Source organism: Filicampus tigris, chromosome 12, assembly GCF_054856515.1.
Source record: "Filicampus tigris isolate MCC_2025a chromosome 12, RoL_Ftig_1.0, whole genome shotgun sequence".
Lineage (NCBI taxonomy): Eukaryota > Metazoa > Chordata > Actinopteri > Syngnathiformes > Syngnathidae > Filicampus > Filicampus tigris.
The window spans coordinates 20,922,548-20,948,038 of NC_141228.1; the positions used below are offsets into that span (position 1 = coordinate 20,922,548).

The following is a 25,491-nucleotide window of genomic DNA, read 5'->3' on the forward strand; positions in this document are numbered from 1 at the left end:
TCGTAGCTTCGACCTTCATGTGTGGAGTTTCCACAATCTCCCAGTGAGTTTTGTCCAGGTTGGTAGTACTAGTCCAGCTTCCACCCACATTCCAAAAGCTTAATTGAAGACTAAATTGCTGATAAGAGTTAATGGTTGTGTGTCTATGTGCTCGGCTGTGAGTGACTGGTAACTAGTCCAGGTTGAAGAACCTCTCGTCCAAAGTCATCTGGGCTAGGCTCCATTTTACTCAGTCCCTAATGAGGACATGTGCTAGACGAGATGGATGAGAGAAAAGATGACCGGATGGATTCCTTGGTGGTATGAAGGTGAAAAGCATTTGAATTAATTTAGGACATTCAAACGTTTTCATTTGTATTTTATTTTTATTTTGGTAAGTGAACGTACGTGAGTATATTGAGATTAATAGTCAATTGGAGTCTGTAAAGTTTTGTTCGCTTTTCCAAATATTTTCTTGAGGTCCTTTTTTTTTACCGTCTAATCGGGAGGAACGAAACTCTGTGGCGTCACTGGTTGGCGGGAAACATTTCCTTCCAGAAGCTTCCCACAGGTACCAATTTTCCCTTCTTCATATGACTGTTCTCATTTTGTTCATATATGAAATTTCGTGTAAAAAAATCTAAAGTAAGCCTGTATTAGGTACGTCTGAGTAACAAATTTACAGTAAAAAGGCGAGAAAGTGCACTAATTATAATTCGGGAGTTGCTAGTTTACCGCATTTACAGCTAGCTAGCGTGCGGGAGTTGCTAGCTCACCATGCAAACTTCGGTTCTCACATGGGAAAGTGTTTTTAAAAAGCTATGTGATGTCTTTGGAATCCTCTCAACGATTGTAGTGGAATGTGCGCTACAAAAAAAATGCAGGCGTGTGGAGTAGTATTGATTAGTCGAGAATCTCGCAGGATTTAGACACCAGAATTAGCCTAGCATTTTAGTGTGTGCTTTCATGTCACCATCGTCAGACCCGCCTCCAAAAAGAGAGTGTGTATATTTCAACTGTATTATATTTATCCCCAAACAATGAAGGGTATAAGTACTGTAATATTTATCCCTTCTTGCAGTCATACTCCAGAGATTCCTAAATGTGCCATCTTGTGAGATTAAAAAAAGGTAAGACTTGTCACGAAAGCTCTTTATGACTTTGTGCACTATTTATTTTCACAGGGTACACTGGGCTGACTGTTATTATGGGCCTAAAAAAATATATATATACCAGTATATATAAGTGTATATTGTGCTCTTTCATTAAAAAAAAAAAAAAATCCATATGTATTAAAGGAAAAAGTAGTATATTTTTTAGAGCAGAGTTTCACATTTTCTTGTATCATTTAAGGGCTTAACCTAACAAGTGTGTTTTGTTTTGTTTTGTTTTGTTGGGTTGGTTGGCAGGAGTGGTTGTTTTGAAGTTGGAACAACTTGGGAGTCAACCAGTGTCACAGAAGACATTGTGTTCAACTTTGGAGGTTCTACTGTACACTTGCTGGCCACAATATTAGGTACACATTTCAATCAAGTGCATTAGAAGGGATGCATAATAACGAGTTGACGTTGAATATGAATGTGGTTGTGTGAAGCAATATTCCCAACAGCTATACTGCCTCAATAAATACAAATTATATTTCTTTTTCATCTGTCTTATGCCAACGACGTATACTGACAGGTAGAACAATTAAATGCTCTCTGCTTCTTTCTTGCGAGTTTCTGCAGAAGAACAGCGCCCTCAAGGTACAGGTTGTGCCATTGCCTTCCCATAACACATGCATGGTGGACCATGGGACACGCGGTGTTAAGTATGTGTCCTATGTGTTTGCTGAAACGGGCATTCGAACGAGTGTGTCAGAATGCTCCCTCTTTGCCGCACAATGGCTGGCTTGCACTCAGTCGGGTTGGTGTGCGTGTGTAGGTGGCGCAGGGAAGTGGCGCAACATTAAGTGCTTTGCGCATTTGGACACGGGCAACATACTCCTACACGCTAATGCTTTCCCTGACAGCTCACCTGTTGGAGCTTGGCAGGTATTATGAGCAGCGAGCGGGGGCCAAGCCAGGGAATGCGAAGGGGCTCGCTGGCAGCCCCCGCTATTATGTACCGGAATCTGCCAAGGCTTGCTTTTGGGGTGGGACGCCATGACCTCAGGCAGTGGGATGAGTGGGTGCGACTTCTCGCAATAGAGGAGGAAAGGAGTAGCGGTTAAGAAAGGGAGGACAACCTTATTTAACCTTAAACCACACGTGATCGCAGCCCACAGCTCCGTAGGCCAGTGTGAAAACACGGCTCGGGGAGGCTCGGGTTAATCATTTGTCTCATTGACTTTATGACTTTAGCAAGTGTCCACTTCGGAGACGCGGGGAGAAATTTCCACTTGACTTTTTCTGCTCAGCGGCGGGAGGGAGTGAGGGATGAGGTAGGGGTGGGAGGGCGAGAAGATGGAGGCTGTTTCTTTAAGAGCGAGGGCGAGTGAGGAGGAGAGAGAGAAAGGGAGGGACCTCTTTGCCCTCCAGAAACCAGGAAGGGAATTGAGTTGATCTGCTGCTGCTTGGTTAGCGCATACAGGGGCTTTAAGCCTGCACAACAGTGACAGAGGCTGGGAGAAGGGAGAGAGCCACACACAGAGAGAGAGAGAGAAAGAGAGAGAGAGAGAGAGCGCTCCGTAGCGGAGGAGAGCGGAGGGCTGCGCAAACCCCACAACGAGCAGCACCACGGCCATCGCAGGTGAGCTAAAAGGCAGCCTGCCATCCCCTCGCTGGCTGCCCTGGGCCTGTCAAGCAGAGGGGGGGAGCAGGGCCAGCGGAGGAGAGTGGGAGGAATGAGGGAGGTGGGGGTGGGGGTGGGGGGGCTTTGGCCTGAGAGGTGGGTCGCCTGTCAAGGTTCCTCTTTTTGACACTACTTCCCCCGTACTGACCGAGGATCTTAAAAGTTTATAGTTACGACTTTTCAGGCAGGTGGACGCACTTACAGGAGGGGGGGGCGGCGAGAGAGCGGGAACTGTTATGAATTAATAATAAAGTCAAAGGCAACTTTTTGTGACAGCGCGATGCACAGCGCGCTCCGTTGTTGTTATTTAGGTCAGCAAGGAGTTTGAGGTGTGTGTGAAATGTCATGCCACCATGAGCGCATGGCACAATCAGCCATTCACATAGGTGAATTTTATTGGATTTGCCGTTGTTATTCCGATTAGTATATTTTCATGGCTCATCTGTACTTTTAATACCTGGCAGCCCGCTAGCAACACACTCTAGTGTATAATTCAGCCCCGGAGTGCTTACGTTAAAACAGGCTGGGAGAGAGTGGGGGCGGGCGTGGGCCGAGGGAGCTGGGGCTCGTAGTCCCGTGCCAGGGCTACAAAACAGGTCAAGCGGGCTGGCAGGACTCTGTTTCCCAGAGTGCCTTGCCTGTGGCAATCCAGGAAAGAGAGCAGCCGCCAGCCTATCCCGGCGAGGAGGTGTGGCGTGCGAGCGGCTGTGGGGCCAATGAGCGGAGCTCGTGCAGATCCCAGTTGTGGGCTGAAAATAGAGGGGGGTGGGGTAGTGATGGTTGCTGGAGGGGAAAGGGAGGGGGGCGGAGGGGGGTCTGTTTGTGTGGGATCAGGCAAGGGCTTGCCTATATGACGAGGGCCACTCGCAAGTTTCCTGTCTGGTAAAGCTCGAGCCCTGCCCAGAGACGCAGGCGGCAGAGCTGGCCCGCAGGCAGGCAGGGGAGGCAGAGCGGGGGACACTTACCTCCTATTTGGTAAGCACGCCGAAAACGCACGCACGCGCGCACACACATTGTCTTGAGAAGTGAGTCAGGCGGGAGGGATGGAACCCACATCATGTTGCCAGTGAAGGAGTTCAGAGTTCTTGACCCACTTGCACATGAAGTAGGGGAAGGCAAATGGGTCAATGTGCTGCTTCTGTTCTCATGCAGCTTTTATTTCTTTGAAGACGCGTTCTTATGCTCTTCTCTGATATTAGTAGTGTGGAACAGTGAAGGAAGTTGCAAATGACATGCAACTGTTACGCGTAATTAGTCATCCTGGATTTGTTTGAGCCACCGAAAACAAGGCTCTATAATTGTAGAGTTGAAATTGTTGCATTTTTTTCTTTTCTTTTTCTCACCTGCCTCATTTGTGGTTCTAAACGTCGTGCCTCACATGGCAACGAGGCACACATTTGTTTGGCTGGACGTACTTGTTGGACCCGTTTTTTTTTTGTTGTTTTTTTTTATGTGGACATGAAGAGGGTACTTGAAGACGCCCAATTGCTTGGAAGTAGTGTGGTATGCTTCTCAGAAGGAAGCAGCAAGGACATTTTTTTTTTTTTTTTTTTATCGCGCAGTGCTCAATGTCAGGGCATACAATAGATACCGCCATTATGATTGTCCTGATTCTACTCTTTTATGCTACTTCTCAAGGTGCTGCTTTGGACCACACGGGCATAGTTGGCTCAAGCAAATCCCACCAAGAGGTTAAACTAGGACGCCATATGTGTTGGTGTGCGTAAGTGTGCACGCATGCATGAATGCGTGTGTGCGTCTGTGTTACCAACAATAGATTCCAAGGGAATTGCAGGGGACTTCAGTGGCTGTGGGCTGGTCCAAGACACCACCCATCAATTTGGCGGTGAGGCTGAATACAGTTTGATATTCCTGTATGTTTGTGCCTCTTACCACTATAGCCCGAAACGAGCAGCTTCCGAGTGACTGAGAAGACAGGTTTTCCTGATGTCGCCGTGGCAGTTTGAAAGCTTGACTTTTTTTTTTTTTTTTTTTTTTTTTTGGACTGGTGTGTACAGTACGCTATGTAACACTTTATTTAAATGTAAAATTCCGCCTGTGTTTTATCAAAGCTTCATGCCAAGCTCTTTTGTTTCTGTGTTGCTTTTGCCTCAAGTAAATGAATGAAGTTACACAGTGTTGAGCACACTCTGTTGCAGAATGCTGCTCGAACTCCGATTTAAGTTTTTTTTTTTTTTTTTAGGATGAATTGGAAATATAAATCATCCATTGTGGCCCTCATACAACCGTTATTTGCTGTACAGGCAATGTTTAAAGTAATACTAACCGCCAATGAAAGTTTTTTTAAAACCAGAGATCCCACAAAGTTGTAGCCAAAGATACGGCTGCCTTTACCTTTCATGCAGAACCCAACGTAGGCGGGGGATTATTTCCTCAATTACGGAAGGCAACCCGGATTTAGACATTGAGATAATTAGATGCGCGATGACGTCTGCATCCGATGTGACAATTGTTTTCAACATAACAGGGCAGGAGAAGTGAGTATTGGGTGGCAAACTTTTGCGGCAGACTTCTGGGGTTCCTATGGCGGCGACATAACCCACATTTCTTCCTGAGCTCTAATGTATCACTAACCTACACAGCCAGTCATAATTACAGTAAATATTTGTCTGAGGCAAAACTTGAGCTGTAAAACACTCAAATGAAAAACAGTGAGTACGGCGTGCCTTCTTGTGTCGCGTGATCGCGTATTCTTACGCGGTGCACTGTTCGTAACCTCAAAAAATTGTATGTTGGGACTGTCAAACCAAGGACCCACTGTTATAGTTACAATATGCAATTTTAAAAGGCATAAAATTGCTAGGTCGACTTGGTCTCACCCATTCGCTGCATTTTATACAAAATAAAGGCATGAAAAGAGAAGGTTAGCTAGTGTGAAAAGGGCTACCGGCAATCAAGCTTGTTAACTTTGAGGGTGTGATAAATCACAGATGCGGATCATGGTTTCTGTTTTAATTTTTTTCCCCTGAACTCACTCAACTGCTAAAAAAAAAAAAAAATACTGTAAAACCATAAGAAATACTTTGATACCAAGTCGGCAGCTAGCAGCGGCAGCCACATGCGACCTTTATGTCATTATTTGAACTCTTAAAGTTTTGGTCAAATCCCAAACGATGCAGCCTGATTTTCCCATTTTGAGGGAACCCGGCAAATGCACATGATGCATGGTGGAGTCCTGTGTGTGTGTGTGTTGTTGTTTTTTTTTCTTTCCAGCTTCATACCAAGCTGAGTCATTTCTTTCCTGCTGCGTGTAAATTCATGCTAAGTCATAATCGAATAGCTTTAGCGGCCTCTCACTTCTTCCCTTGTGTTTGGTTCCCCTGGTCAGCTGCTCGGTATAGCACGGCTTCGAGCCACACAGACCCCTCTCTGTTGTTTTCCTGTTGTTGTGCTCGTGTCTAGGGGCAGTAAAGGGGCTTCTTCTGTTCTCTTCTGGGACATTTATTATGAAGAGGGCAATGCGACCTGATCAAATTTGGGTGAGCGAGAGAAGCTTGGCATGTTTTTCAGACTGGGGGGAGAAAAGTGACTTCATTTTTTTTTTTTTTTTTTTTTTAATGTTCATTGCGTGACGCAAAAACACGCATTCATTAAAGGCTCTCGTCACATGCCCACCGCCTATTTGGATATTGCTAAAATAACTAGCACAGAGACCACAGCCGCCTTTTAATTAAGCAGCGCGGCGTCGGCGCGGTGGTCAGGACGGCGACATGTGACCAATGTGACACAGTTGATGTTGATTTAGGAGAGGAGATGGGTGGGTCGCGTTGGAGGCTGGCACGTCACAAGGGGCCGGGCGGGGCTCTTAGCCGCCGCGCGTCCTCAGCGGAAGAGCAGGAGGAGAGAGGGAAGTGAGGTGATGCGTCGCTACTGAGATGGAGCAAGCGTAGGGAGGCTCAGACGGTGGGGACAGAGGGGTTGAGCAAGCAGAGAGCTGGTCATCTGATTACACAGCGGCTTCTATTACATGTCTGTTCTCGGCGCGCAGGAAGAAGTCCTTCCCGCTTGGTCTGCGTGCGGCCTGGCTGGCCCCGCGTCAGGCCCGCCGACATTCTGCTGGGCAGTGGCGTTCCTTCCGAAGCCATGCGTTAAGATTTGGTCACACTTTCTGGCGTGTAGCACGCCGGCGTCAAGCTTCAAGGAAGCGAGTGTGGTCGTAAAACACAGCCGCGCATTAAAAAAAAAAAAAAAAAAAAAAAAAAGCATTCTATGTACTGCACGTATGACCAAGTTGTGGTTTTTACACACCATAATCAATGCAACGGTGTCGCGTAACCTCTGAAGTTGAACACAATCTGTTCATTGATGCGGGTTGACTTTCAAGTTCTCATCTTCAAAACGAAAGAGTGCGCGTGCAGTGCTTGAAGCACCGCCTCCGATAGTCAGAAGGGATGACCGAACATTTTTCCAAAGGAAATGGTGTGAATGATTCTTTCAGACTCAAACTGTCACCTCCCAAAACCTTTGATAAAAGGTCCATGTTTTAAGTAACATCTTCAGTTTTTGTTTTTTTTTTGTTACATTCTTGTCATATTAGTGTAGAAAGAAGTTAACTAACTAACATTTAGAACACACCATTAACACTCAAGTCGTTAGCCGTTATGACAAAACCGTAGTCCGAATGTGAAGTTGTTTGCAAATGCGCCTCTTGGGGATTCAAGAAAACAAAACACTCTTATCATCGTAAAAGTAGACAGTATAAAGTTAACTATTTAATATATTTCATATTCTGGATATTTTTACTTGGATCAGAAAGGGACAAGTGGGGAGTCTTACCGCTCTGAATGCCAACCGGTAATTTCTTTGTGAATTCTCAACACCCTCTTAGGAAACTGTGAAGCTAACTGCTGTATAATAATACTTGACATAAAGTCAAACTGACTTGACAGTCACTTAATTGAGAAGGAACAGGAAGGTGAGAAATGCTGTCACCTAATGACAATTTCTAGATACTGACTTGTCAATACCAAGCAGTCACATCATTTCTTCTTATATTCCATTTCTGGTTTCCGGGTTATCTGACTCCTTTATCGCTGCTACCTTTTTGTGGTGGCGTCACAAAAACAATCTTTAAAAAAAAAAATAAAAAAAAGGGAGGTGAATCTTTTAGACACTCATCGTGAGATAAGTCTTGCGTGACATTTGAACATTCTTGTTCAAATTGGGCCATTTTACACTGTCGTTAGCGACTGATTACATTTGGTCTTCAAATGAGGAATTCCATCAGCTTGAAATCATAAATATGAAATTGGTCAGTTGCACACGTCTGCACACAGTGTACTTTGCACATAGTGTTCACACTATGCTGGGTTTGCATAAGGGCAAAATAGCTTAATAACCCCCCTGCCTGCTTACTCAAATGAATCTTTGCCCCACCTGTGGGCGTTGAGCTTTTCCTCTTATTGAAGCAGGTTTTACCAGCTAAACGAACGAGATCCAAGTTTATCATTGACATCTGAGCCGGATTCCAAGGCCTCCATACTCTTTGCAGTTATGAGTGGTTGTGAGTTGAATAAGCGGGCCTCACCCACCCACCACTTCACTCACTTTCTGCGTGTTCACCAGCACTTCCTGCTCGCCTGCGAACACACGCCTCGAGACTCGGAGCAACTTTCGCAACGTCGGTTTTATCAGCCGGCCACCCCTCTTCCTGCTTGTCTTCCCAATAAGACCAATCACATTTCCTTCCACCGGCCTGGCATTTATTTGCGAGTCACTTAGTTGTTGTGGCACTTTTTTCAAAATCGGCTCACCCTCCGTCTCATTCCCAGTATCTTGTACTATCCCCTTGCTGAGTTCAACCAGGTGATTCCCTCGCACTGGCTGTTTTCCTTGAAGTGTTTAACTATCAGTTAAATCGGGGCAGAGATAAAGAGTTTGACTTCATGTCTGTTATCCAGTGTTTGGACTTGTTTGCTTTTGACAACTTAAGATCCCGTTGAAAAATAATGCACGAGAGAATGAAAGTTAATCTATTACAGTAATTAACTTGAAAAACATCATTTTTCTGTCCAATTATTCACTTCTGTTTGCACTCGGAAGCCTCTTGTGTCCCCCAAATTATCGGTATGTGCCTTTTAAACAGAGCCAATATATTTACACAGGACGTCCGCACCAGCTTCTAGTGTGATAAAAGTCGAAAATGGTGTCAATTGCCGTGTCTTTTACATTTACATTTGCAAAATTGCTGCGTGAAGGAGCAATCGTGCGTTTTTTTCATACAGACACGGCGGCATATTTCAATCAGATAATTTGATGGCATCGCTTCGGGAGAACTGAGTGTCAGTTTTGCACTAGTGTTGTCACGGTACCAACATTTTGGCTTTGATAACTTTAAACATGAATAAAGTACCGTACCTTTATACCGCCACTGAAACGATACCACGGCAAAAACGTCTGTACTGCCGTTGTCTATATCTGAGCCCTAAATCTATTTTTAGCCTTTTCGTGTGTCATGTGAGCAGAAAGCCTTTGCACTGGGAAGCGGAACTTCATCTCCACGCCTTCGACCATCCAATCACAAAGTAATGGTGTTCATGTAGTTATTTTATTTTTATTTTTGTGACTGGTGAAAAGTCCGGAAACCATTTTATTTACGGAGAGAAAAAAAAAAAGAACTAGATATGGTATGTGTGTTATTTCATTTTAACATCTCTTTTCATTCAAAATAGCTTTCATCACTCAGCTAAGTTACATGAACTTGCGGCCTCGCGCATTCAACCAGCCGACAGGCATTTTGTTTGAATAAACACGGAAATAGCGCTGTTGACAATACAGTGCGCACCAAACATTTGCTAAACGAGGGTACGAGATATACCGTGGTCATACTGAACGTGAGTTGATCTATTCTCGTGACACAATTACATGCGGACAAACATCGTAGGACAAAATAATCATTGTGGTCCGAGGGCACCGGGACTTGTACAAGACACCCAGCTTCCGATGCGAGCCAAAAAGGAGCAGACCTAGGCTTCTTGGCGTAGTTGGTAAGGAAATGTATATGGACTACTTGCCCCATCTTCAAAGTCGCTAATCCACCCCAAAAATCAGGACCAGATGAACCATTGATTGTAATTAAGGAAATAGCTACGTGAATTCACCACCATCATTTTTGATATGGCAGCTTTTCAAGATGAATGGAAGGCCCCCCATTGTTTCAATATTTGTATTTATTGTTTATTGCATTGATCTCTGTGCGGATTGTGTTTTTAGCAGTATCTATCAGTATTTATAATTCCACATGTACCACTGGATGAAATAGAAAAGCGTGCAGTCAGTGTTGCCAAAAGGCACCGATCAGGTCGCAACACGCTTCAGTGAAAGGGAGCGAGCGAGCGAGGAATTAGGCTGCGAATGCGCACACACCGTCCTTTTCAAAAAGTAAATACTAGTAGTTACCAGACCTGGGCATTTTAGCGTGGGTACCCTTCCGTGGTCCGTCATTCGCCTTTTTTTTTTTTGAGGGGCAATAGTATCCGCCTATAGGCCGGTCCGCCTCTGTTTTTAAACGGGCTTCCTTCAGCGATTCCGACTGCAAACTTCTATAGCAACAGCCCCTGGAATTGGATTTTTTTTTTTTTTACCCCTAAAATTCACGATAGGCTACTGCTACCGGTACTTGGTGCAACACTAGATTACACACACAGGCATTGTCTCACCAGTTACGGCTCTGATACGGTATTACCTTCAAAGGAAGACATTTCCCGTACTGATTTAATCGTCCCCATTCCACTCCATTGCCAGTACTACACATGAGCGAACAGGGTAAAGGGTATGAAAAATGCTGTTTTGGTATTGGTAGTATGAAAGGTCCTGAAGTTAATAATAATAAATTGGATTTGTATAGCGCCTTTCACGTAACCTAAGGCCATTTTACACAAAGTAAACAGAAGAGAGGACGCCAAGCATCAAAATGAGTTTCACAGTAATTCTTAGAAAAATCACAAAAGCACATTTACGAAGCTGGTTACAACTTGTTTTGAATGCTATGGTGCATCATGTTCATCGAAACCTTGGGGTCATTTCCTTAAATGTGCTGGCTGTCTATCTCAGACACATCAAAAGACTTAACATTTCGCTTCTTTGTTTGTGGGAATGAATGGTGTTTGTCGCTGAATTCACAGCAGCGGATCATCACCCGTCTGCGTTTCACATCAGGTCGAATACGACGAAAGAAACGGCCATGTGACTGATGAGCGAATTGGAGTTGGGTGCTAAACACACAAGTCACTGTCGCTAACGAGACTATTGTCGTCTTATGCCTGAAGTGTGCCGCGGATGTGAAGAGCTTGAGTGACATGGCAGGGATGAGGCGAAGGGGTTCGGAGCTAGCGTGTTTCGAACGGCGGATTGGCTTGCAAAGCAGGGTCCAAGTTCTCACGGGCCGGACGAAAGAATGGGCTCTTCCTTGGAAGCAGAGCTATCGGGATACGGACGGACGCCGCCGCGCTTTGTACCTGGCTTTGGCCTCCGTGGCCCGAAAGCATGAATTAGTGATAGGCAATGTTCAAGCCACAAGGAGGTGCTGGGATCAGGTTGGTTGCGGTGTGTTTTTTAGTCCACGTTAGGTCACCTGGGGACAGGTGGCTGCGGCATGCAGAGGAATCCCTATGTGCTTCTTTGGCTCGTACTTGAAGTGTGTGTGTGCGTACTCGTGCGCTTGTGTGTGTTTTATCTCTTCTCAGCTCAGCGTCTTTACCCCCGCAAAGCCGCAACCCGGGGTCAGCTCCTGTATGTGCCGAGGATAACGTGTACACAAGCTCGCAGCCAAAGCCCGGTCTAGCGCAGGTGCTTGAAGTCAGGTCTTGATGGGCTCACCGAGATCACTTTCAACCTTCAGAGGACGTGACCGGAGGCCATGTGGTCTCCCTCTCTCTCTCTCTCTCTCGTTCGTTCATCCTTGCATTTCTTTGCATCCTGAGCTATCATCGCTCTTTTTTGGCTTTGTCCTCTGTTTCCTCCCCGTTGTCCTCTGCATATTCAGATGAGGCCTCCTCTAATATAATTTGCTCAAGTCCTGGCAGACAGTCCTTTTCTTTTTTTTTTTTTTTTTTTTTCAGTCACAGTGTAGTGAGACTCCAATGACGGGTCGTGCCGATAACATGGTGCTTTCACACGCATCATATGACCTGTTTTGACTTGCGCACAGCATCCGAGTGGCCGCTCGCAATTCGGTTGCCCTCCTGAAATTGTACGATTTGTCATTTGTGCAAAAGCACCGTGAAAAATTTGCCGTGAAGTTCTGAGTTCAAACCGCCGTTACGCATGACGCCCTGCAAGACCCCAGCGCACCTCACGAGGGCTCAGTTCAGAGCCTAGCAGAGGATTAACTCGTGTTTCGCTTTAGCGCGGGCTTTTTGTGGCCTTTTTTTTTTTTGCCATCATGGAAGAATTACACCGGTCCATATGGCTGTCGCTTGTCATCATAGTTGGCGTAAAGTTTTTTTGTTTGTTCATAGTTCTGAGGTGCCCTTCCTGCGTGGGCTTTGTATATTCTCCCTGCGCTTGCGTGAGTTTTGCAAAAACACCCTTGCTTGGTTCACTGAAGATTCTATATTGTCCTTAGTCTGATTGTGAGTGTGAATAGTCGACTGTATGTGCCCTGCGATTGACCGGCAACCAGTCCAGGGTGCAACCCACCTCTTTGACAAAAATCAGCTGGGATTTCCAGCGCCCCTGCGACCCCAATTTGGATCAACATTGAAGGAAATGGATGGATGAAAGAACAAAACAAGTCCCTCTCCCAATACATCTTCGTGAAGTTGATTTCGGTCCTGTGCGGCAGTTAAGGAGGTTCAAATGTTACTTAAATCACATCAAAGGTTGCGCGATGGTGACAATTTCATTCTGATTATTTGTTTTCTATTTACTCCTAAGGGGGGGGAAAAATGTTTCAAAACCGCTTGATCAGCGTTCCGGAATTCCCGAATGCGTTTGCCCTTTCGAGCTTGCGCTGTATTTTCATTCGAGTACTCCCATTAATTGCACTCTATGACCCTGCTTTTGTAATGAGTATGCCACAAATTTAACTATCAGGGCGTGCTCTTTGCTCCCGACCCCTGACTGGAACTGAGCGTAAAAGGCTGATTTTAAAGGTGTGGTTAAAAACAGTGCAAAGGCAGGAGGGGAACGTGAGAGGTGAATGCAGGTGAACAGGTGTGAGGGAGGAGGAGAGGCAGCCAGGTTAGGCAGGTTCGTTGAGGGGGGGTGGGGTGGGGTGGGGGGGGGCAGCGTGCGGGCGTACATGGAAGCTAATCTGCTGTACAGTCGTTAGAACGTTGCTCATATAGAGAGTCTAACCGTCCCCCCTCGTCTCACCCCCTGCTGCCTCTCCCTGGCAGATGGAGAGGGGAGGGTGGGCGGTGGATGTACGATACGTGTTTGTGCGAATGTGTGTGTGCATTATTGATGTCTCTGTGATGGCACAGTATTTGTGTGAGCGCATACGAGTGTGTTGATACAGGAATCGAGGATGGCCGAAACCCCCCTCCCACTGCGCAGGCTTCAGTCGATCATTTTAATCTCCCCCCCACACGTGAGCTAGGGGACAGCCTTTCCTGAAACTTGGCACACAGTGCAGGGTGGGGTAACCAGCTCAGACCGGATTGACAACCTCCCTTTTAATACTGTTCCCTCGCAGCTTGTTGCGTGTCCTCTTCCTCTTCCTCGTGGAGTTTTTCCACAGGGTCCGCTGTGGCAGCCCCTCCGCCCCTCGCACTACTTCCCCCCGACTTTTTTTCCTTTTTTTTTTTTTTTTTTTAACTTCTTCCACCTCCCTCGCTCTCTTCCCTGGCTCGCGGCTGACAGCCCAGCTCCCAGCATGCATTTTGATCCCCACTGCCCTCTGCCTATCTGTCCTTCTCGACCTCTTGCACGAGTGTGGGCACGCACGCACACACACACACACGCACACACACTCATGTGGGTACTGTATAGGTGTTTACAAGGAGACACACTTACACTGCAACCTGCACATGTACAGGAAGTACAGTCTTCAGTACAGTCCGACCCCACTGATGGTGTTTAAGAAGGCCAAATGCTTCACCGAATGTGATCAAATGTAATTTAAATGTTTGTAATTTACTAACCAAGAGCAGCATTTCTGATAGGCCTGAATATGTGCCTTTTATCTTATAATTGTACAAAAGGTGTATTGTATCTTTGGCATATTATCAAGCATGATGGTGGTTGAAGCGCCTTGGTTTCGTTTGACTTTTGAGGCTGAAATTGTTGGTTGAAATCCACTTTGGTGGGTTTTGACTTTGGAGTGACTCCAAAAATAAGGGCGTTCTACTAAGAACATCACATCATACGTGCAGTGTTTTTATTCTTGTCTTGTTGCATTTTGTTGTGACATTGTTTCGCTGTTGGTTTTGAAGTAAAGACCGTAAAAGATGCCACACTTATGGGGGAGGGGCCTTTTGTGCTGTATGACACGGTTATGATGCCATGAGTCTTTGATCAGCTTTTTTTTTTTTTTTTATTACGATTTATAAAAACGACAGTTTGATACTGCTCCATTATTTCAACCAGAAATACACATTAAGCCATGTTTTCTGTTGATAGTTCTTTTGCATATATGACAGTAGTTGACTGACTTTTGACTCTGGTTCTGGCTGATGCCTTAGCTTTCTGGTATGGAGTTTTACAGTTCTGCTGTTCTGCTTTAAGTGCAGTGAATATTTGGCGGAGTTTACTTGGCCAGACCCTTCTACAAGGCATTTGTCAAATCATCAGCTTTGATAAATGCCATAAACGTACGACTAATAAAGCCGATTGCTAGAATGAGTTTTGTTTGCATGATTCTTTGAATGTTGAACATACTTGTTTTGAAGCCTACTGTAAAGATATGAATGTGTCTCTTTTCTTTCTTTCCCCCCCTTCAGACAGGCAGAGAGACGGACGGCAGGACGGATACACGGGTGGGGGCTGTGCTAGGCGGCTCGGCGGCAGGCTGGTGGAAGATGTCGTCCGGAGCCGGCGGGAGGGGAGGAAGGCGGCTCAGGGGGACGGCGGGCGGCGGAGGCCGAGGAGTTGCCGGAGAGGCCGAGGAAGGCCCCGTAGGGATCCCCTTCCCCGAGCACAGCGCCGACATCCTGGGCAGCCTCAACAAGCAGCGGCTGAGCGGCCTGCTCTGCGACGTGCTGCTGATCACGCAGGACCGGGAGTTTCCGGCGCACCGATCCGTTCTGGCGTCCTGCAGCTCCTACTTCCACAAGCTGTTCACTTCGGGAGCGGCCGCCGACCAACGCAACGTCTACAACATCGACTTTGTGGCGGCCGAGGCGCTCGGGGCGCTGCTGGACTTTGCCTACACGGCCACGCTGACCGTCAGCCACAGCAGCGTGGCTGACATCCTCGCAGCCGCCCGCCTCCTGGAGATCCCGCCCGTTCAGGACGTCTGTACCCACCTGCTGGACACCAAAGTGCTCTCCCCGCCGGTACGTCGCCGCCGTTCCACAACCATGTGTTTCAATTTAAAGGGGAAACATTCAGTTCAAAAGATTTTATTTCCTGCTTTCGTTCGGGGACAGCTTAGATGACTATTGTAACACTTCATCGGGGAAGGCTTGGGTGCTGGAAGCCTCTTATAAAATGAATGTGAATTATGTTGGACTTGACTTGGCAATTTTCCGTCTTTGGAGGCAGTGTGTTCCATGATTCCAAGACTCCCTCCGTCCTGTTATGTTAAAAGCAATTGCCCGTTTCAATTTCTTTGCAGTACAGTTCAAATCATGTCTTGCAAGTTTGGTACAATAACAAAAGGCCTTTTTTTGTATTTTAGCGATATATATTGCTTGATAACCACAAAAATATTGAACTACATATCGTTTAAACGTTCAATTTTAGTACGAGATCAACCATCCATGCTAGGGTGCCTGTGAATCCTCAAAAAGCCTTAAAAGGCATTGAATGCATGGATCAAAAAACAAGGCCTTAATTAGCATTAAAATGTCTTAATTAGCTATGTAAGCAATGTACGTTGACATTTTTGTCCTCCGATAACTTCCTGCTTCTCTAAATTGCTATTTTTTATTTTTTGTATTCTACAAACTACAGGGCTGGGCGATAAATCGTCATTAGCATTAGCATTTAATGCTTAGCATTTCCAAGCAGCCGCTGGAGAAATGACTTCTGGGAGTCAGCGTGATGTAGACGTGACGCTTTTTCTTTTTTTCTTTTCTTTTTTTAACCCGTTCGGCGCTAGTTTGTGTGGGTAAAATTAAAATCAGTAATCAATTTCAAAATCGAGTGATAATTTAAGCCTATCATTCGTGCCAAGGACAAATTGAGTATAGGCTTCTATACATGTGTCAAACCAGAATAACCGTTTACCATGAAGGTGTGTGTGGTCCTCGTGACTCCCCTTCATTAAGTTGTGTAGTCAGCCCCGTCAAGCTCACATCAAGGCCGTTATCAGTGGCTCTCACCATGCCAAACGCACACCCACGGCCTTGGGGTTAGTTCAACGCTTACTCATGCTGAGCCAATTGCTTGTGCGGAGGAACAGCACGCTGCCTTTTTTTTTTTTTTTTGCTGTGTGTGTTTCAGGCATCGCATTATCATATCACAGCTACACGTCCACATAATCAAGTGTAGCGACGTGCGATTGGCTCCTGTCTTTCAATGTTATCACCTAACAATCACAGCAGCGCCTCACTCGCAGTCATGTGGGCCAAGACCTTAGTGAATTAACCGAGGTCAATATCAGTTTACGACTCTCGCAGCCCATAAAAACCTTCAACGCGGGCAGTTTTGTAGCGATGTAACTAGTGAAAACAGTGGAGGTCAGATGTGATGCCGTGTATTATATTTCAATATATTCATTTTCACAATGCATGTCCTCAAACATGTTTGATGAGCATTGTTTGTGGAATATGTACGGTTTAAACAATTAATACACCCAACTCTGAACATTTGGGGGGGAAATCACTTGTGGGGTTTTTTTTTTGCTATTTGCTGCAGGTCTTGGTTCCTATCCCCTACTCAAAACAGACGGGTTACTGTAGAGTTTTTTTTTGTTTTTTTTTTGGGTAACGTAATTGCCATATATACAACTCAAGTCTGTCTCCCTCCTGATGCTTCTCCAGGCGGGCAGCGAGCAAAGAAACGAGGATGAGGAGAGGAGAGGAGGAGGAGGAGGAGGCGAGCAGGGAAATCAGGTGCTGGCCCGGGAGTTCCTGGAGTACTTCCAGAGAGGGGCGCACTGGAGCAGCAGCTGCAGCACGCCAGAGCTCAGGGACCTGCCCACGCACCTGCACTTTAACCACGGCAATGGCGAGACCCCCAGCAACGGCGCGCCCGGTGGCCCCGGTGAGTACTACTCCCCCCTGGCCCTCGCTTTGGCCCAGGCTCCCATGCATGAGCCAGAAGAGGAAGACGATGACGAAGACGAGGACGAGGACGGCGAAGCGGTGCAGGGCAACGGAATAAGCCTCGGGTCATTTTACTGCCCTCCCTCCCAGAACGGGCACTTCTACCTCCCCCCCGAGGCTCGGACGGGGCACGACGCGCCAGAGATGGAAGACGGCGCCCTGCAGCTGATAGCGAGGGAGAGGGGCTCGGCCAGTGCCCTCTTGCAGCAGATGATGGACTCCATCGAGAAGCAGAAGCAGCGCGGGGCGGCCGGGGAGGATCCGGGTGACGGCGATGACCCGGATATGGAATTTTACTACAATTACTTTAACAGCGCTCAGCTCGAGGACACGCCTTCCGCCGCCGTGACGGCGGGTGTCCCGCCGCTGTGGCTGTCACGGAGCAACGCCGGCCACGACAGAGTGGGCGGAGGGGAGAGGGGGGTCGGGGAGAGGGGCGGCGGAGGCGGCGGCGGCGAGAGGAAAATGCGCTCCAAGGCCTTTCAGAAGTGCCCCATATGCTCCAAGGTCATTCAAGGTGCGGGCAAGCTACCCCGCCACATCCGAACACACACGGGGGAGAAACCCTATGAGTGCGCCATCTGCAAAGTGCGCTTTACCAGGTAAGCCCAATTAATGAAGCCGCCGCACCGTGTCACGTGTTCGAACACTTTTGGACTTGGCAGAGCACCCGGCGAGTGGGATGCGTCTGCAGAGTCGAGAGTAGGAGATTTAGGCTTTGCATTAAGGGGCCAACGCAGTGTTTATTTTTGCATCGCTTAGCATCTCGAGATATTCCGGCTCCAACATGGTGATTAAAGTGGCTTTTATTGTGATGTTCTCCAAAGCAAAGTCCTGCACTCGGAGCGCAGGGGTCCTATAAAAGAAGGTTGTGGCTGGCCGGCGTTATCTGGTTGGAGGGCTGCTATAAAGTTCAGATACAGAAAGGACTGTGGGGGGGGGGGGGGTTACAGGCCCTGGCTTGTGCTCTGTGTGCTTCAATGCAGCCATTTGAACTTTTGATCTCTGCCTGTGTTGATTATTGCCCACAGCAGAGTAGTTTATACACCCCCACTCCCCTCTTGCTTTGTCGCTCCTTTACCTCTCTAATGAAATCGGACTTGTGGCGCTCAGATAAATGCGAGCGGAGTTTAGCAAGACACTTTGAGTGATTTCCCTGTATTAAGGAGGCCCGTCTTTCCTTGAAATCCCTCCTGTAATTAATCAATCCGAGCACTCGTGCTTGGAATAGATGCAGTGGGCCTCAAATACCGCCAACTTTTGCTGGCAGGGGAGGTAGGGGAGACCGATGTGATCCGAATTGGCCTCCTGGTTAAATTCGACCGGCAGTGGGAAGTGGGCTATTTGTAATCTTAATCCTGTTTGATTAGGGTTAGGAGTGCCGCACACCCGAAAATAAATCACTCCTGTCCTTAAAATAATTCAGCTCTGTCAGTGCTGGTGTTAACGTGCGTTCGTACACCTGGTCATCTTAGATTCACAGCGCGGTTTGCGCAAAAGCTTGCCTCCTTGTTTCGTATGAGTGCTAATCCATTTAAATTACTTACGTTGTCAAATGGGGGAGGGAGCTCCAGGAGCCAGATGAAGGTGTCCTGATAGTTTAGTCGAAGCTGAAGAGTGACGTCACCTTCTATGATGCCACAGGAGGTCGTTTTAGGTGCTGGGCCACGCCTGCGTGTAAACGAATTCCACGATGACAGGAGATAGGTGTGAATTTAAAATGCTCCTCTTCGCCCTAAGTGTCGCGTCGTACGCCGTTGTCGCGTGCCTACGAGCATTTTCGACACCACCCCAGATGCCGCCAAAGATGGCATCCAATTGTCAATCCAAATCTAACTGTAACTGTCATTACAAATGGTGTCCAATTAACTAGCTTAACTAGAACAAACATTTTCTGTTGTGACTTTATTACTGTGGTAGCGTGTTGTACTGTATTCCGCTTTGCTGGGTTCTGTATGAAGGCAAAAGCAGATAAATGCTAGATCTCCTTTTATTGGTGTGACGTGACAATTTTTTCTGTGTTTTTAGTTGTTACTACTAATAGTAGTTAACTTCACTACTCAAAGACGCTTAAGAAGGTTAGCTTGAACTCGAGTTAAACCTGCAAAATGTTCCACTCTAATTCAGGTTTTTAGAATTAGTTAGGATGCACAATTTTCATGAATGAATTGCCACTACTGCTACATGAGGTGACAAATGTCGTTCTTTTTTTTTTTTTCAAAATGATCTCAGAAAATCTTATGCCCAGTCAATTGACTGTTGGTTTCCTCCTAAAAAAAAAGTTAAGAATGAGCCATAAAAAAAAAAAAAATTAAAAAAAATGCCAGGTAACACAGTGAACGTTGAGCTTTATTGTCAGGCTACAGTTCTCCTCTTGAGTGCAATTACAGAGATAAAGATGCAGACTTTATGGTTTCGCTTCAGTCGACCTGGTTGACCTCACCGTGAGGAGAAAAAATAAAAAAGCGGCCGGCGGACGTGAGCCAAATGTTCGGCCGTTAAACAGAAAATAAAACCATTCACGGCATATTTCGCTGACCTTGTAAGAATCAATACGTTTTGATGTTTCTCAAGTTGATTTCATTAGTGTAATCTAATGCCTTTTTTTTTTTTTTTTTTTTTTTTTTTGCCCTCACCTTCTTCCTTCCAGGCAGGACAAGCTCAAGGTTCACATGCGGAAGCATACGGGAGAGAAGCCTTACATTTGTACGCAATGCGGAGCCGCCTTCGCTCACAACTACGACCTGAAGAACCACATGCGCGTTCACACCGGCCTGCGCCCCTACCAGTGCTCCAGCTGCTTTAAGACTTTTGTACGCTCAGACCACCTGCACCGCCACCTCAAGAAGGACGGCTGCAACGGCATCCCGTCCCGCCGGGGCCGCAAGCCTCGGGTGCGAGAGCCCGGGCTCCTGGATGCCCCCGTGGGCCTGCTGAGCCCCGGCTCAGACACTGGCCTGGAGCCTCACATCATCAAGGGACGGCAGCTCTCGGCAGCTCTCAAGTCTGAGGTGGAGGGGGCCCACGCACGCAGCCCGCAGCTAGTAGGGGGGGCCGGACCCTGAGACAAACTCTTAAGAACGTCACTCTGCTCCACCTGTCCACACGGAGGAGGAAAAATACAGACTTCAAAGAATATATATATACATATATATATATATATATATATATATAGATTACAAAAAAAAAAAAAAGCTAACTATGGCTCTATAAACCAAATCAGGGTGTCACAAAAATTTTAATCTTAACATTTCTTTCTCCTTTTACTTTGGGAAACAAAGTAGACGTGAAAGCACTTGAGTCTGTTTGAACGCTTCAAATCACGCACCCGCAACGTCCACTTTCTGGGCCATTTCTTTCTTATCAATAATAATAGGGGGGTTTTATACATTGGCATAATGTATAAAGGACACTAAGAAACTATGCAGTTGATTTTAGGTTTTTATTATCAGGCGAGCTCTGAGCAAAGGTGTCTGAGCTCCTTCCGGCTGCCGTACGGGTGAAGCGAGGACAAATCTTTCCCAGAGAAAACAGCTCTCTTTTTTTTTTTTTTTTTTTATTCTTTTGCAGGTCTAGAAATGTACAGTTACCATAGAAACAACGTTGCCATAATATGGCATATGCAAGGAAAACTCACCACACTTGTGATGCAACAGCTCGCGCGTTTGCTCTCGCTCCCCTCTCCAAATGTTCCAGAAAGAGTCATAGACAAGGGTTCGATTGAAGTGTTACTTACTCAACAACACAAAAGCATCGGGAGAGTATCTTTTGTCTTAGCGAATGAGTCAGATCCACATTGGTGGGGGCTCGGGGGGGTTGCAGGTAGAGGGAGTCCGAGGCTCTGTGTTTTGAAAACGCTACCACTGCCCTCACACCCTGCAATTTAAGTTTTCCTGTCTTAATTGTATTTTTGTTCCTTTTTTTTTTTTTTTTTTTTTTTTTGAGTTGACTGGGTACTTGACACTTTATAATTGTATACATGTATATACGGCATGGGCTGATATGACATCCCCGTTAACCATTCTGGCTTCTCCTCATGGGCTGGATGTCGTATTTCTCACAGCGTTGCGCAAACAAACCCGTATGAATGTTTGTTGAGCGATAGCATGGAGTCACGTGAGGGGAGAAAAAAACAAAACACTTGACGGTTCCTGCCTAAAAAAAAAAAAAAAAAAAAAAAAAAAATGATGAGCAGTAGAAATGATTGAATGAATGTGCTTCGCTTTGTGCAGTGTGGCCTTGTGTGACAAGGCACAGGTTTAAGGAACGACAGGGAGACCAAATGAGAATGAAGAGAAAAGATGAGCACCTTTTTTTTTTTTCTCTCTCTCTCTCTCTCTCTCTCTCTCTCTCTCTCTCTCTCTCTCTCTCTCTCTCTCTCTCTCTCTTTCTGTACAGTTTAACTAAAGACACCCAGTAGAAAAGGGGGCAAGGGGTATATTTAAAGAAAGATGTTTTAGTTTTTTTCCCGCCTCCCTTGTTGAAATAGCTTTCTTTTTTGAGACCTCACAACCTGGACCATGTCGAGAGCGGCAAATACCTGCCCGTGTCGGGAGGCCAAATAGAAGTGCAGCTGCAGCTGGTTCGCGCCAGGAAAGGGGAAGGGAGGCGGATCTCGCCGTGTCTGATGCATTCCAAAAAAATAATCTCCCCCAGCTCAGCCACGTTTCCATGCAGGAGGAGGGTGGTGGGGATCAGATCACGCCTCCCCCCTCATCCACCCCACCAGCCCCCCCCCCCCCCCCCCTCCCCAATCTCTCTCTCTGTGGACCTCTAATGCCCTTAAGGGATATGATTATAATAGAGCCTGGTGTTACCGTGGGTGCGTGCGTGTGTCGGTGTGTGTGCGTGGCAGCCAGGGTCCCTCTGGCCACATCATCAGTGTGTGAGTCAGCCCCGGCCTGTTCAAACATGCACCTTGAGCTGCCAGCCTCAGCGCACTTTCCCGTCTCTCCTCAAAGTCACGTTTCCACCGAGCAGTCCGGTCCGTCGCGTCGCGCTGCCGTACGGATCGGTCATGCGGTACCGGGCTTGGGTTTCCGGCACCGTCTCACCTGTGTGGCGCGTTTACGGGTAAGGAGCCGTAAACGCGCCACTCAGGCGAACGTCAACAATTGTCTCTCAACCAATCCAAAAAAAACAGCTGTGGCTTAAGATCCACGCTCCAAAGCAAACGGTCTTTCTTAGTTGGTCACTGCTGGAAAACGGGACAGTGCAGTGCGAGATACTTTCAGAACCTGAACAGTGGGAACAATGATGAACCGAACCGCTTGGTGGAAACAAGCCCAAGACATCAGAAGTGAATCAGGACTGTATTCAATACTTGTTGCTATTTGAATTAGGGATGGGCATTTGAATGCATTTATTACATCAACAATGGGGACAAATTCTCTTTTTTTTGGGGGGGGGGGGGGGGGGGGTCCGAATACTCTGAACTCCAATTTCACTGGGAGGTGTTGGCGTAGCTCAGCCACCCATATCTGACGTCATGTTTTTTTTTTATCTTTAGACAACAAGCTAGTTGAGCGTGAATCGAGAGTACAATACAACACTCCATTTTGACAGATTTGTGAATGCCAGTCAATTGTTTTGCCCATCCCTACTTGGACTATCCCCAAAACTTTCCTCGCGAGGGCCCCTCCCTGCCTGACACGAGATCATCTCTGCTGTACTCCTCCTGTCCTTAATTGCACCTTAATCAGAACGAGGCAGGTTTTCGAAAAGCACTTTGTTACAACACAAGGGCACTTTTGTTAACAAAACGGGTACTTTTGAGGAAAAAAAAAGAAAAAAAAAGTTGCAAATGAGATCTGCCCTTTCTTCTCTCGCTGGTAGCAAATAAAGGCCCTTTTTTTCCTTTGTTTTACTTTAAGGTTTGATGACAAGCTGCCAAACAAACAAAACATGTCGTGCTCTAGAAGAAAGGCCTGGGTAACGGATAATTAATGTAACCGATTGCACTTGAAGTTAGCTGTTAGCAAGCTGTCTAGAAGAAGGTAGCAGGAGAGCGTGGTGTGTTTTGTGTGCGCGCAAGCGTGCATTGCTGTCTGGTGGCCCGGAGGGTCTCGCGACAAGCTTGTGTAAACAAACGTTGCCCCCGTCTGTTCCCCGGCGCCCCTCCCTAAGTGTGCGGTGATAACGGACCGCAATGTTGTAAAACACCTCATCGGACAGTCGCTTGTTTACTTCACAGCTCTCTTGGCGCACATTTGCATAAATCTTGGTTTACCCTCGCTGGTCATTGTCGGCGGCTGTCCGGGCCTTGAGAGTGTACTTTTTATTTATTTTTCTGGAGTCCCCATTCTCATAAAAAAAAGAAGAAAAGAAAAAAAAGAAGTGAACTGATGTCTGTACTGTCTTGAGTAGTATGGACCCTAAACCGGTTTTGTTCCTTAATAACCTTTGAGCCATCTCAACCTGTGTATATTTGGAACTTTGATATTTCCGATCTAGTCTTGGGGTGCTTTCACACTTTTTCAAACTCACTTTTAATCCGAATTGTAATCTGCTTTCCTCGTCTGTTGTGAACAGAGCGATTGAACTTGGCCGTGGACCAAATCAACCGGTCCGAGTAGTTTGAAACAATCTAGTGTACTTTGGCTGTGGGGAGAAATCGAAACCGTCGAATGAACGAACATGAAAACGGTTTGGATGTTAGCGAGAAACGGCCCCATTTTACTAAATCAGAAACTGGTTGGGAGCAAGAAAGTAAATTATGGGTGTGAAAGCATCCTGATGGTACTCGTCCCCTCATTGGTCAATATAATACCTTTTTAATGCTGGGCTAGTCCTGTGCCGGTTCAGAGCTGGAGAGCCAGAAAATGGCAGCGGTTGTTCGAGCTAGCGGGTTGTGACCACAGGTCCCCTTATGTCAAGAAACTAGCAAAATGGAGTCGCGCCAGTACAGAACCAGCACTGGCACCTGCTCTCATGTCAAAGTGGTATCATTTGTCCAAACGGGGGGGGGGGGGGGGGGGGGGGGCCTGCCTGTATCCAGTCGCAGGTTTAAGGATGTCAAGTATTTTCTGGCTTTGCTTGAAGTTGTTACGCAACAAAATGGCTCCTGAGTGTGTGAATGTTGAACGCGGGTGATGTCTACTGGGCTTGCAGTGCCAGAAGGGCGGCGCGAAACCGCTGCCTGGGACGGACGGGTGTCTTTTGTCTTGTCTGGGATTTCAAGCCTGAGAGCACTGGAAGTGGTGCTGCTTTAGCTGAGCGTAGCGCAAACGTTTGCACTAATTGTCAATGTTCTTGTCCTGCTGGTGGGAGACGACCTCCGAAAGGCCACGCGGGTGGACCTGGCTCGGTCCTGCCCGATAGAAGTAATCATGTATAGCATATATGTCATGTATACGTCTCCAACGTTGACTAATACCAAAGCAGAACAAAGATGAGATCTTTTGAAGATGTACCAATGGAATTGTTGGATCATTTGAGTTTGAAACCCCAGTGTATCCAACTTGTGTGCTTTTTGTTTTGTGAAAGAGTTCCAAATTTGGGCTGGTCCTGTTCTGAAGGGCGCGCAGCGTGCAAAGCGACGGAACACACAGATCAGATGTGTGTGTGTGTGTGTGTCTTTTCAGTCCAACTGATGAATAATCAATCACTCAATTCCAGTCCTTATTCCGTGATAAGAAACGAGTTTATTCCTTCCATCGGTCTGTGATTGCGATTTTTTTTTTTTTTTTGCAATGTGGAGCTCCGGCTGGCTCCCGCCGGGTGAGCCTCGCGTGGGCCCTGTTTGAGCAAACCCGCGCTTTGTCCTTTTACCACAAGAACACCTTGTTTGTGTTTTTTTTTTTGTTTTTTTTTCCTCTGCCCCCGTGTTTTCAGACCAAACTCTACGAGCTGACGCTAATCGTGCTGATGTTTAAGCTTTACTTGAATTAATTTATTGTTTTTATTCTGACCTTGTGTCTCAACGCAAGAGTTCTGCAGCCAATGCATCCCGACTTGTCTGATTCTCGAGTATTTTTCCAAATGGACCTTGACTTTTGCTTCTGTCTTACTCTCTTTATCAAAAGACTTTTTGCTGAATATATCGAGAAAGCCATAAAACAAGACCAACAACCATGATAAAGATTTTTTGTTTTTTGTTTTTTTCGTTTAAAGGCAAGATGAGCTGACTTGGGGAGTTTTGTGGCGGCAGATGCTAGGGAGGGACTGGCTCAGGGGTGGCGACTCTTTGCCATTCTGCTTTTGTAGCTGATCGGTATTTGGGTTTTTCCCGTCTGGCTGGATAAGCAGCATGGCCGCAAAAAACACAGTATGTTTGCGGTACTTCGGTGAGGCGTCCCCTTCAACTGTGTTACCCCGAAGTTCCGGAAAAGGTGGGCCTCCCTTA

At 46.6% G+C, this 25,491-nt stretch overlaps 1 protein-coding gene across 8 annotated transcripts; it reads left to right on the forward strand.

The window, feature by feature from the left end:
• The first annotated feature begins 531 nt into the window (after positions 1 to 531).
• Positions 532 to 21,888, forward strand: zbtb7a (zinc finger and BTB domain containing 7a). 8 transcript variants are annotated; one of them, XM_086047120.1, is made up of 5 exons: positions 1,061 to 1,109; positions 1,389 to 1,495; positions 14,658 to 15,212; positions 16,863 to 17,749; positions 19,798 to 21,888. In XM_086047120.1, the coding sequence occupies exons 3-5, from the start codon at positions 14,736 to 14,738 to the stop codon at positions 20,210 to 20,212; spliced, it is 1,779 nt and encodes a 592-aa protein (XP_085903246.1). In that variant the 5' UTR covers positions 1,061 to 1,109; positions 1,389 to 1,495; positions 14,658 to 14,735; the 3' UTR covers positions 20,213 to 21,888. The 8 variants fall into 8 exon arrangements, with proteins under 8 accessions (XP_085903250.1, XP_085903246.1, XP_085903249.1 ...); XM_086047125.1 differs by lacking the exons at positions 1,061 to 1,109; positions 1,389 to 1,495 and adding exons at positions 3,568 to 3,726; positions 4,390 to 4,597 and having other exon boundaries at positions 14,662 to 15,212; XM_086047124.1 differs by lacking the exons at positions 1,061 to 1,109; positions 1,389 to 1,495 and adding an exon at positions 532 to 550.
• The last annotated feature ends 3,603 nt before the right edge of the window (positions 21,889 to 25,491 follow it).

Excerpts from the sequence above, each read along its gene's own strand:
- zbtb7a (XM_086047125.1), top strand. The coding sequence starts at position 4,489 with ATGCATGAATGCGTGTGTGCGTCTGTGTTACCAACAATAGATTCCAAG. Across the intron at positions 15,213-16,862 it reads CCAAAGTGCTCTCCCCGCCG|GCGGGCAGCGAGCAAAGAAA; the intron begins GTACGTCGCCGC and ends ATGCTTCTCCAG. Across the intron at positions 17,750-19,797 it reads TGCAAAGTGCGCTTTACCAG|GCAGGACAAGCTCAAGGTTC; the intron begins GTAAGCCCAATT and ends TCTTCCTTCCAG.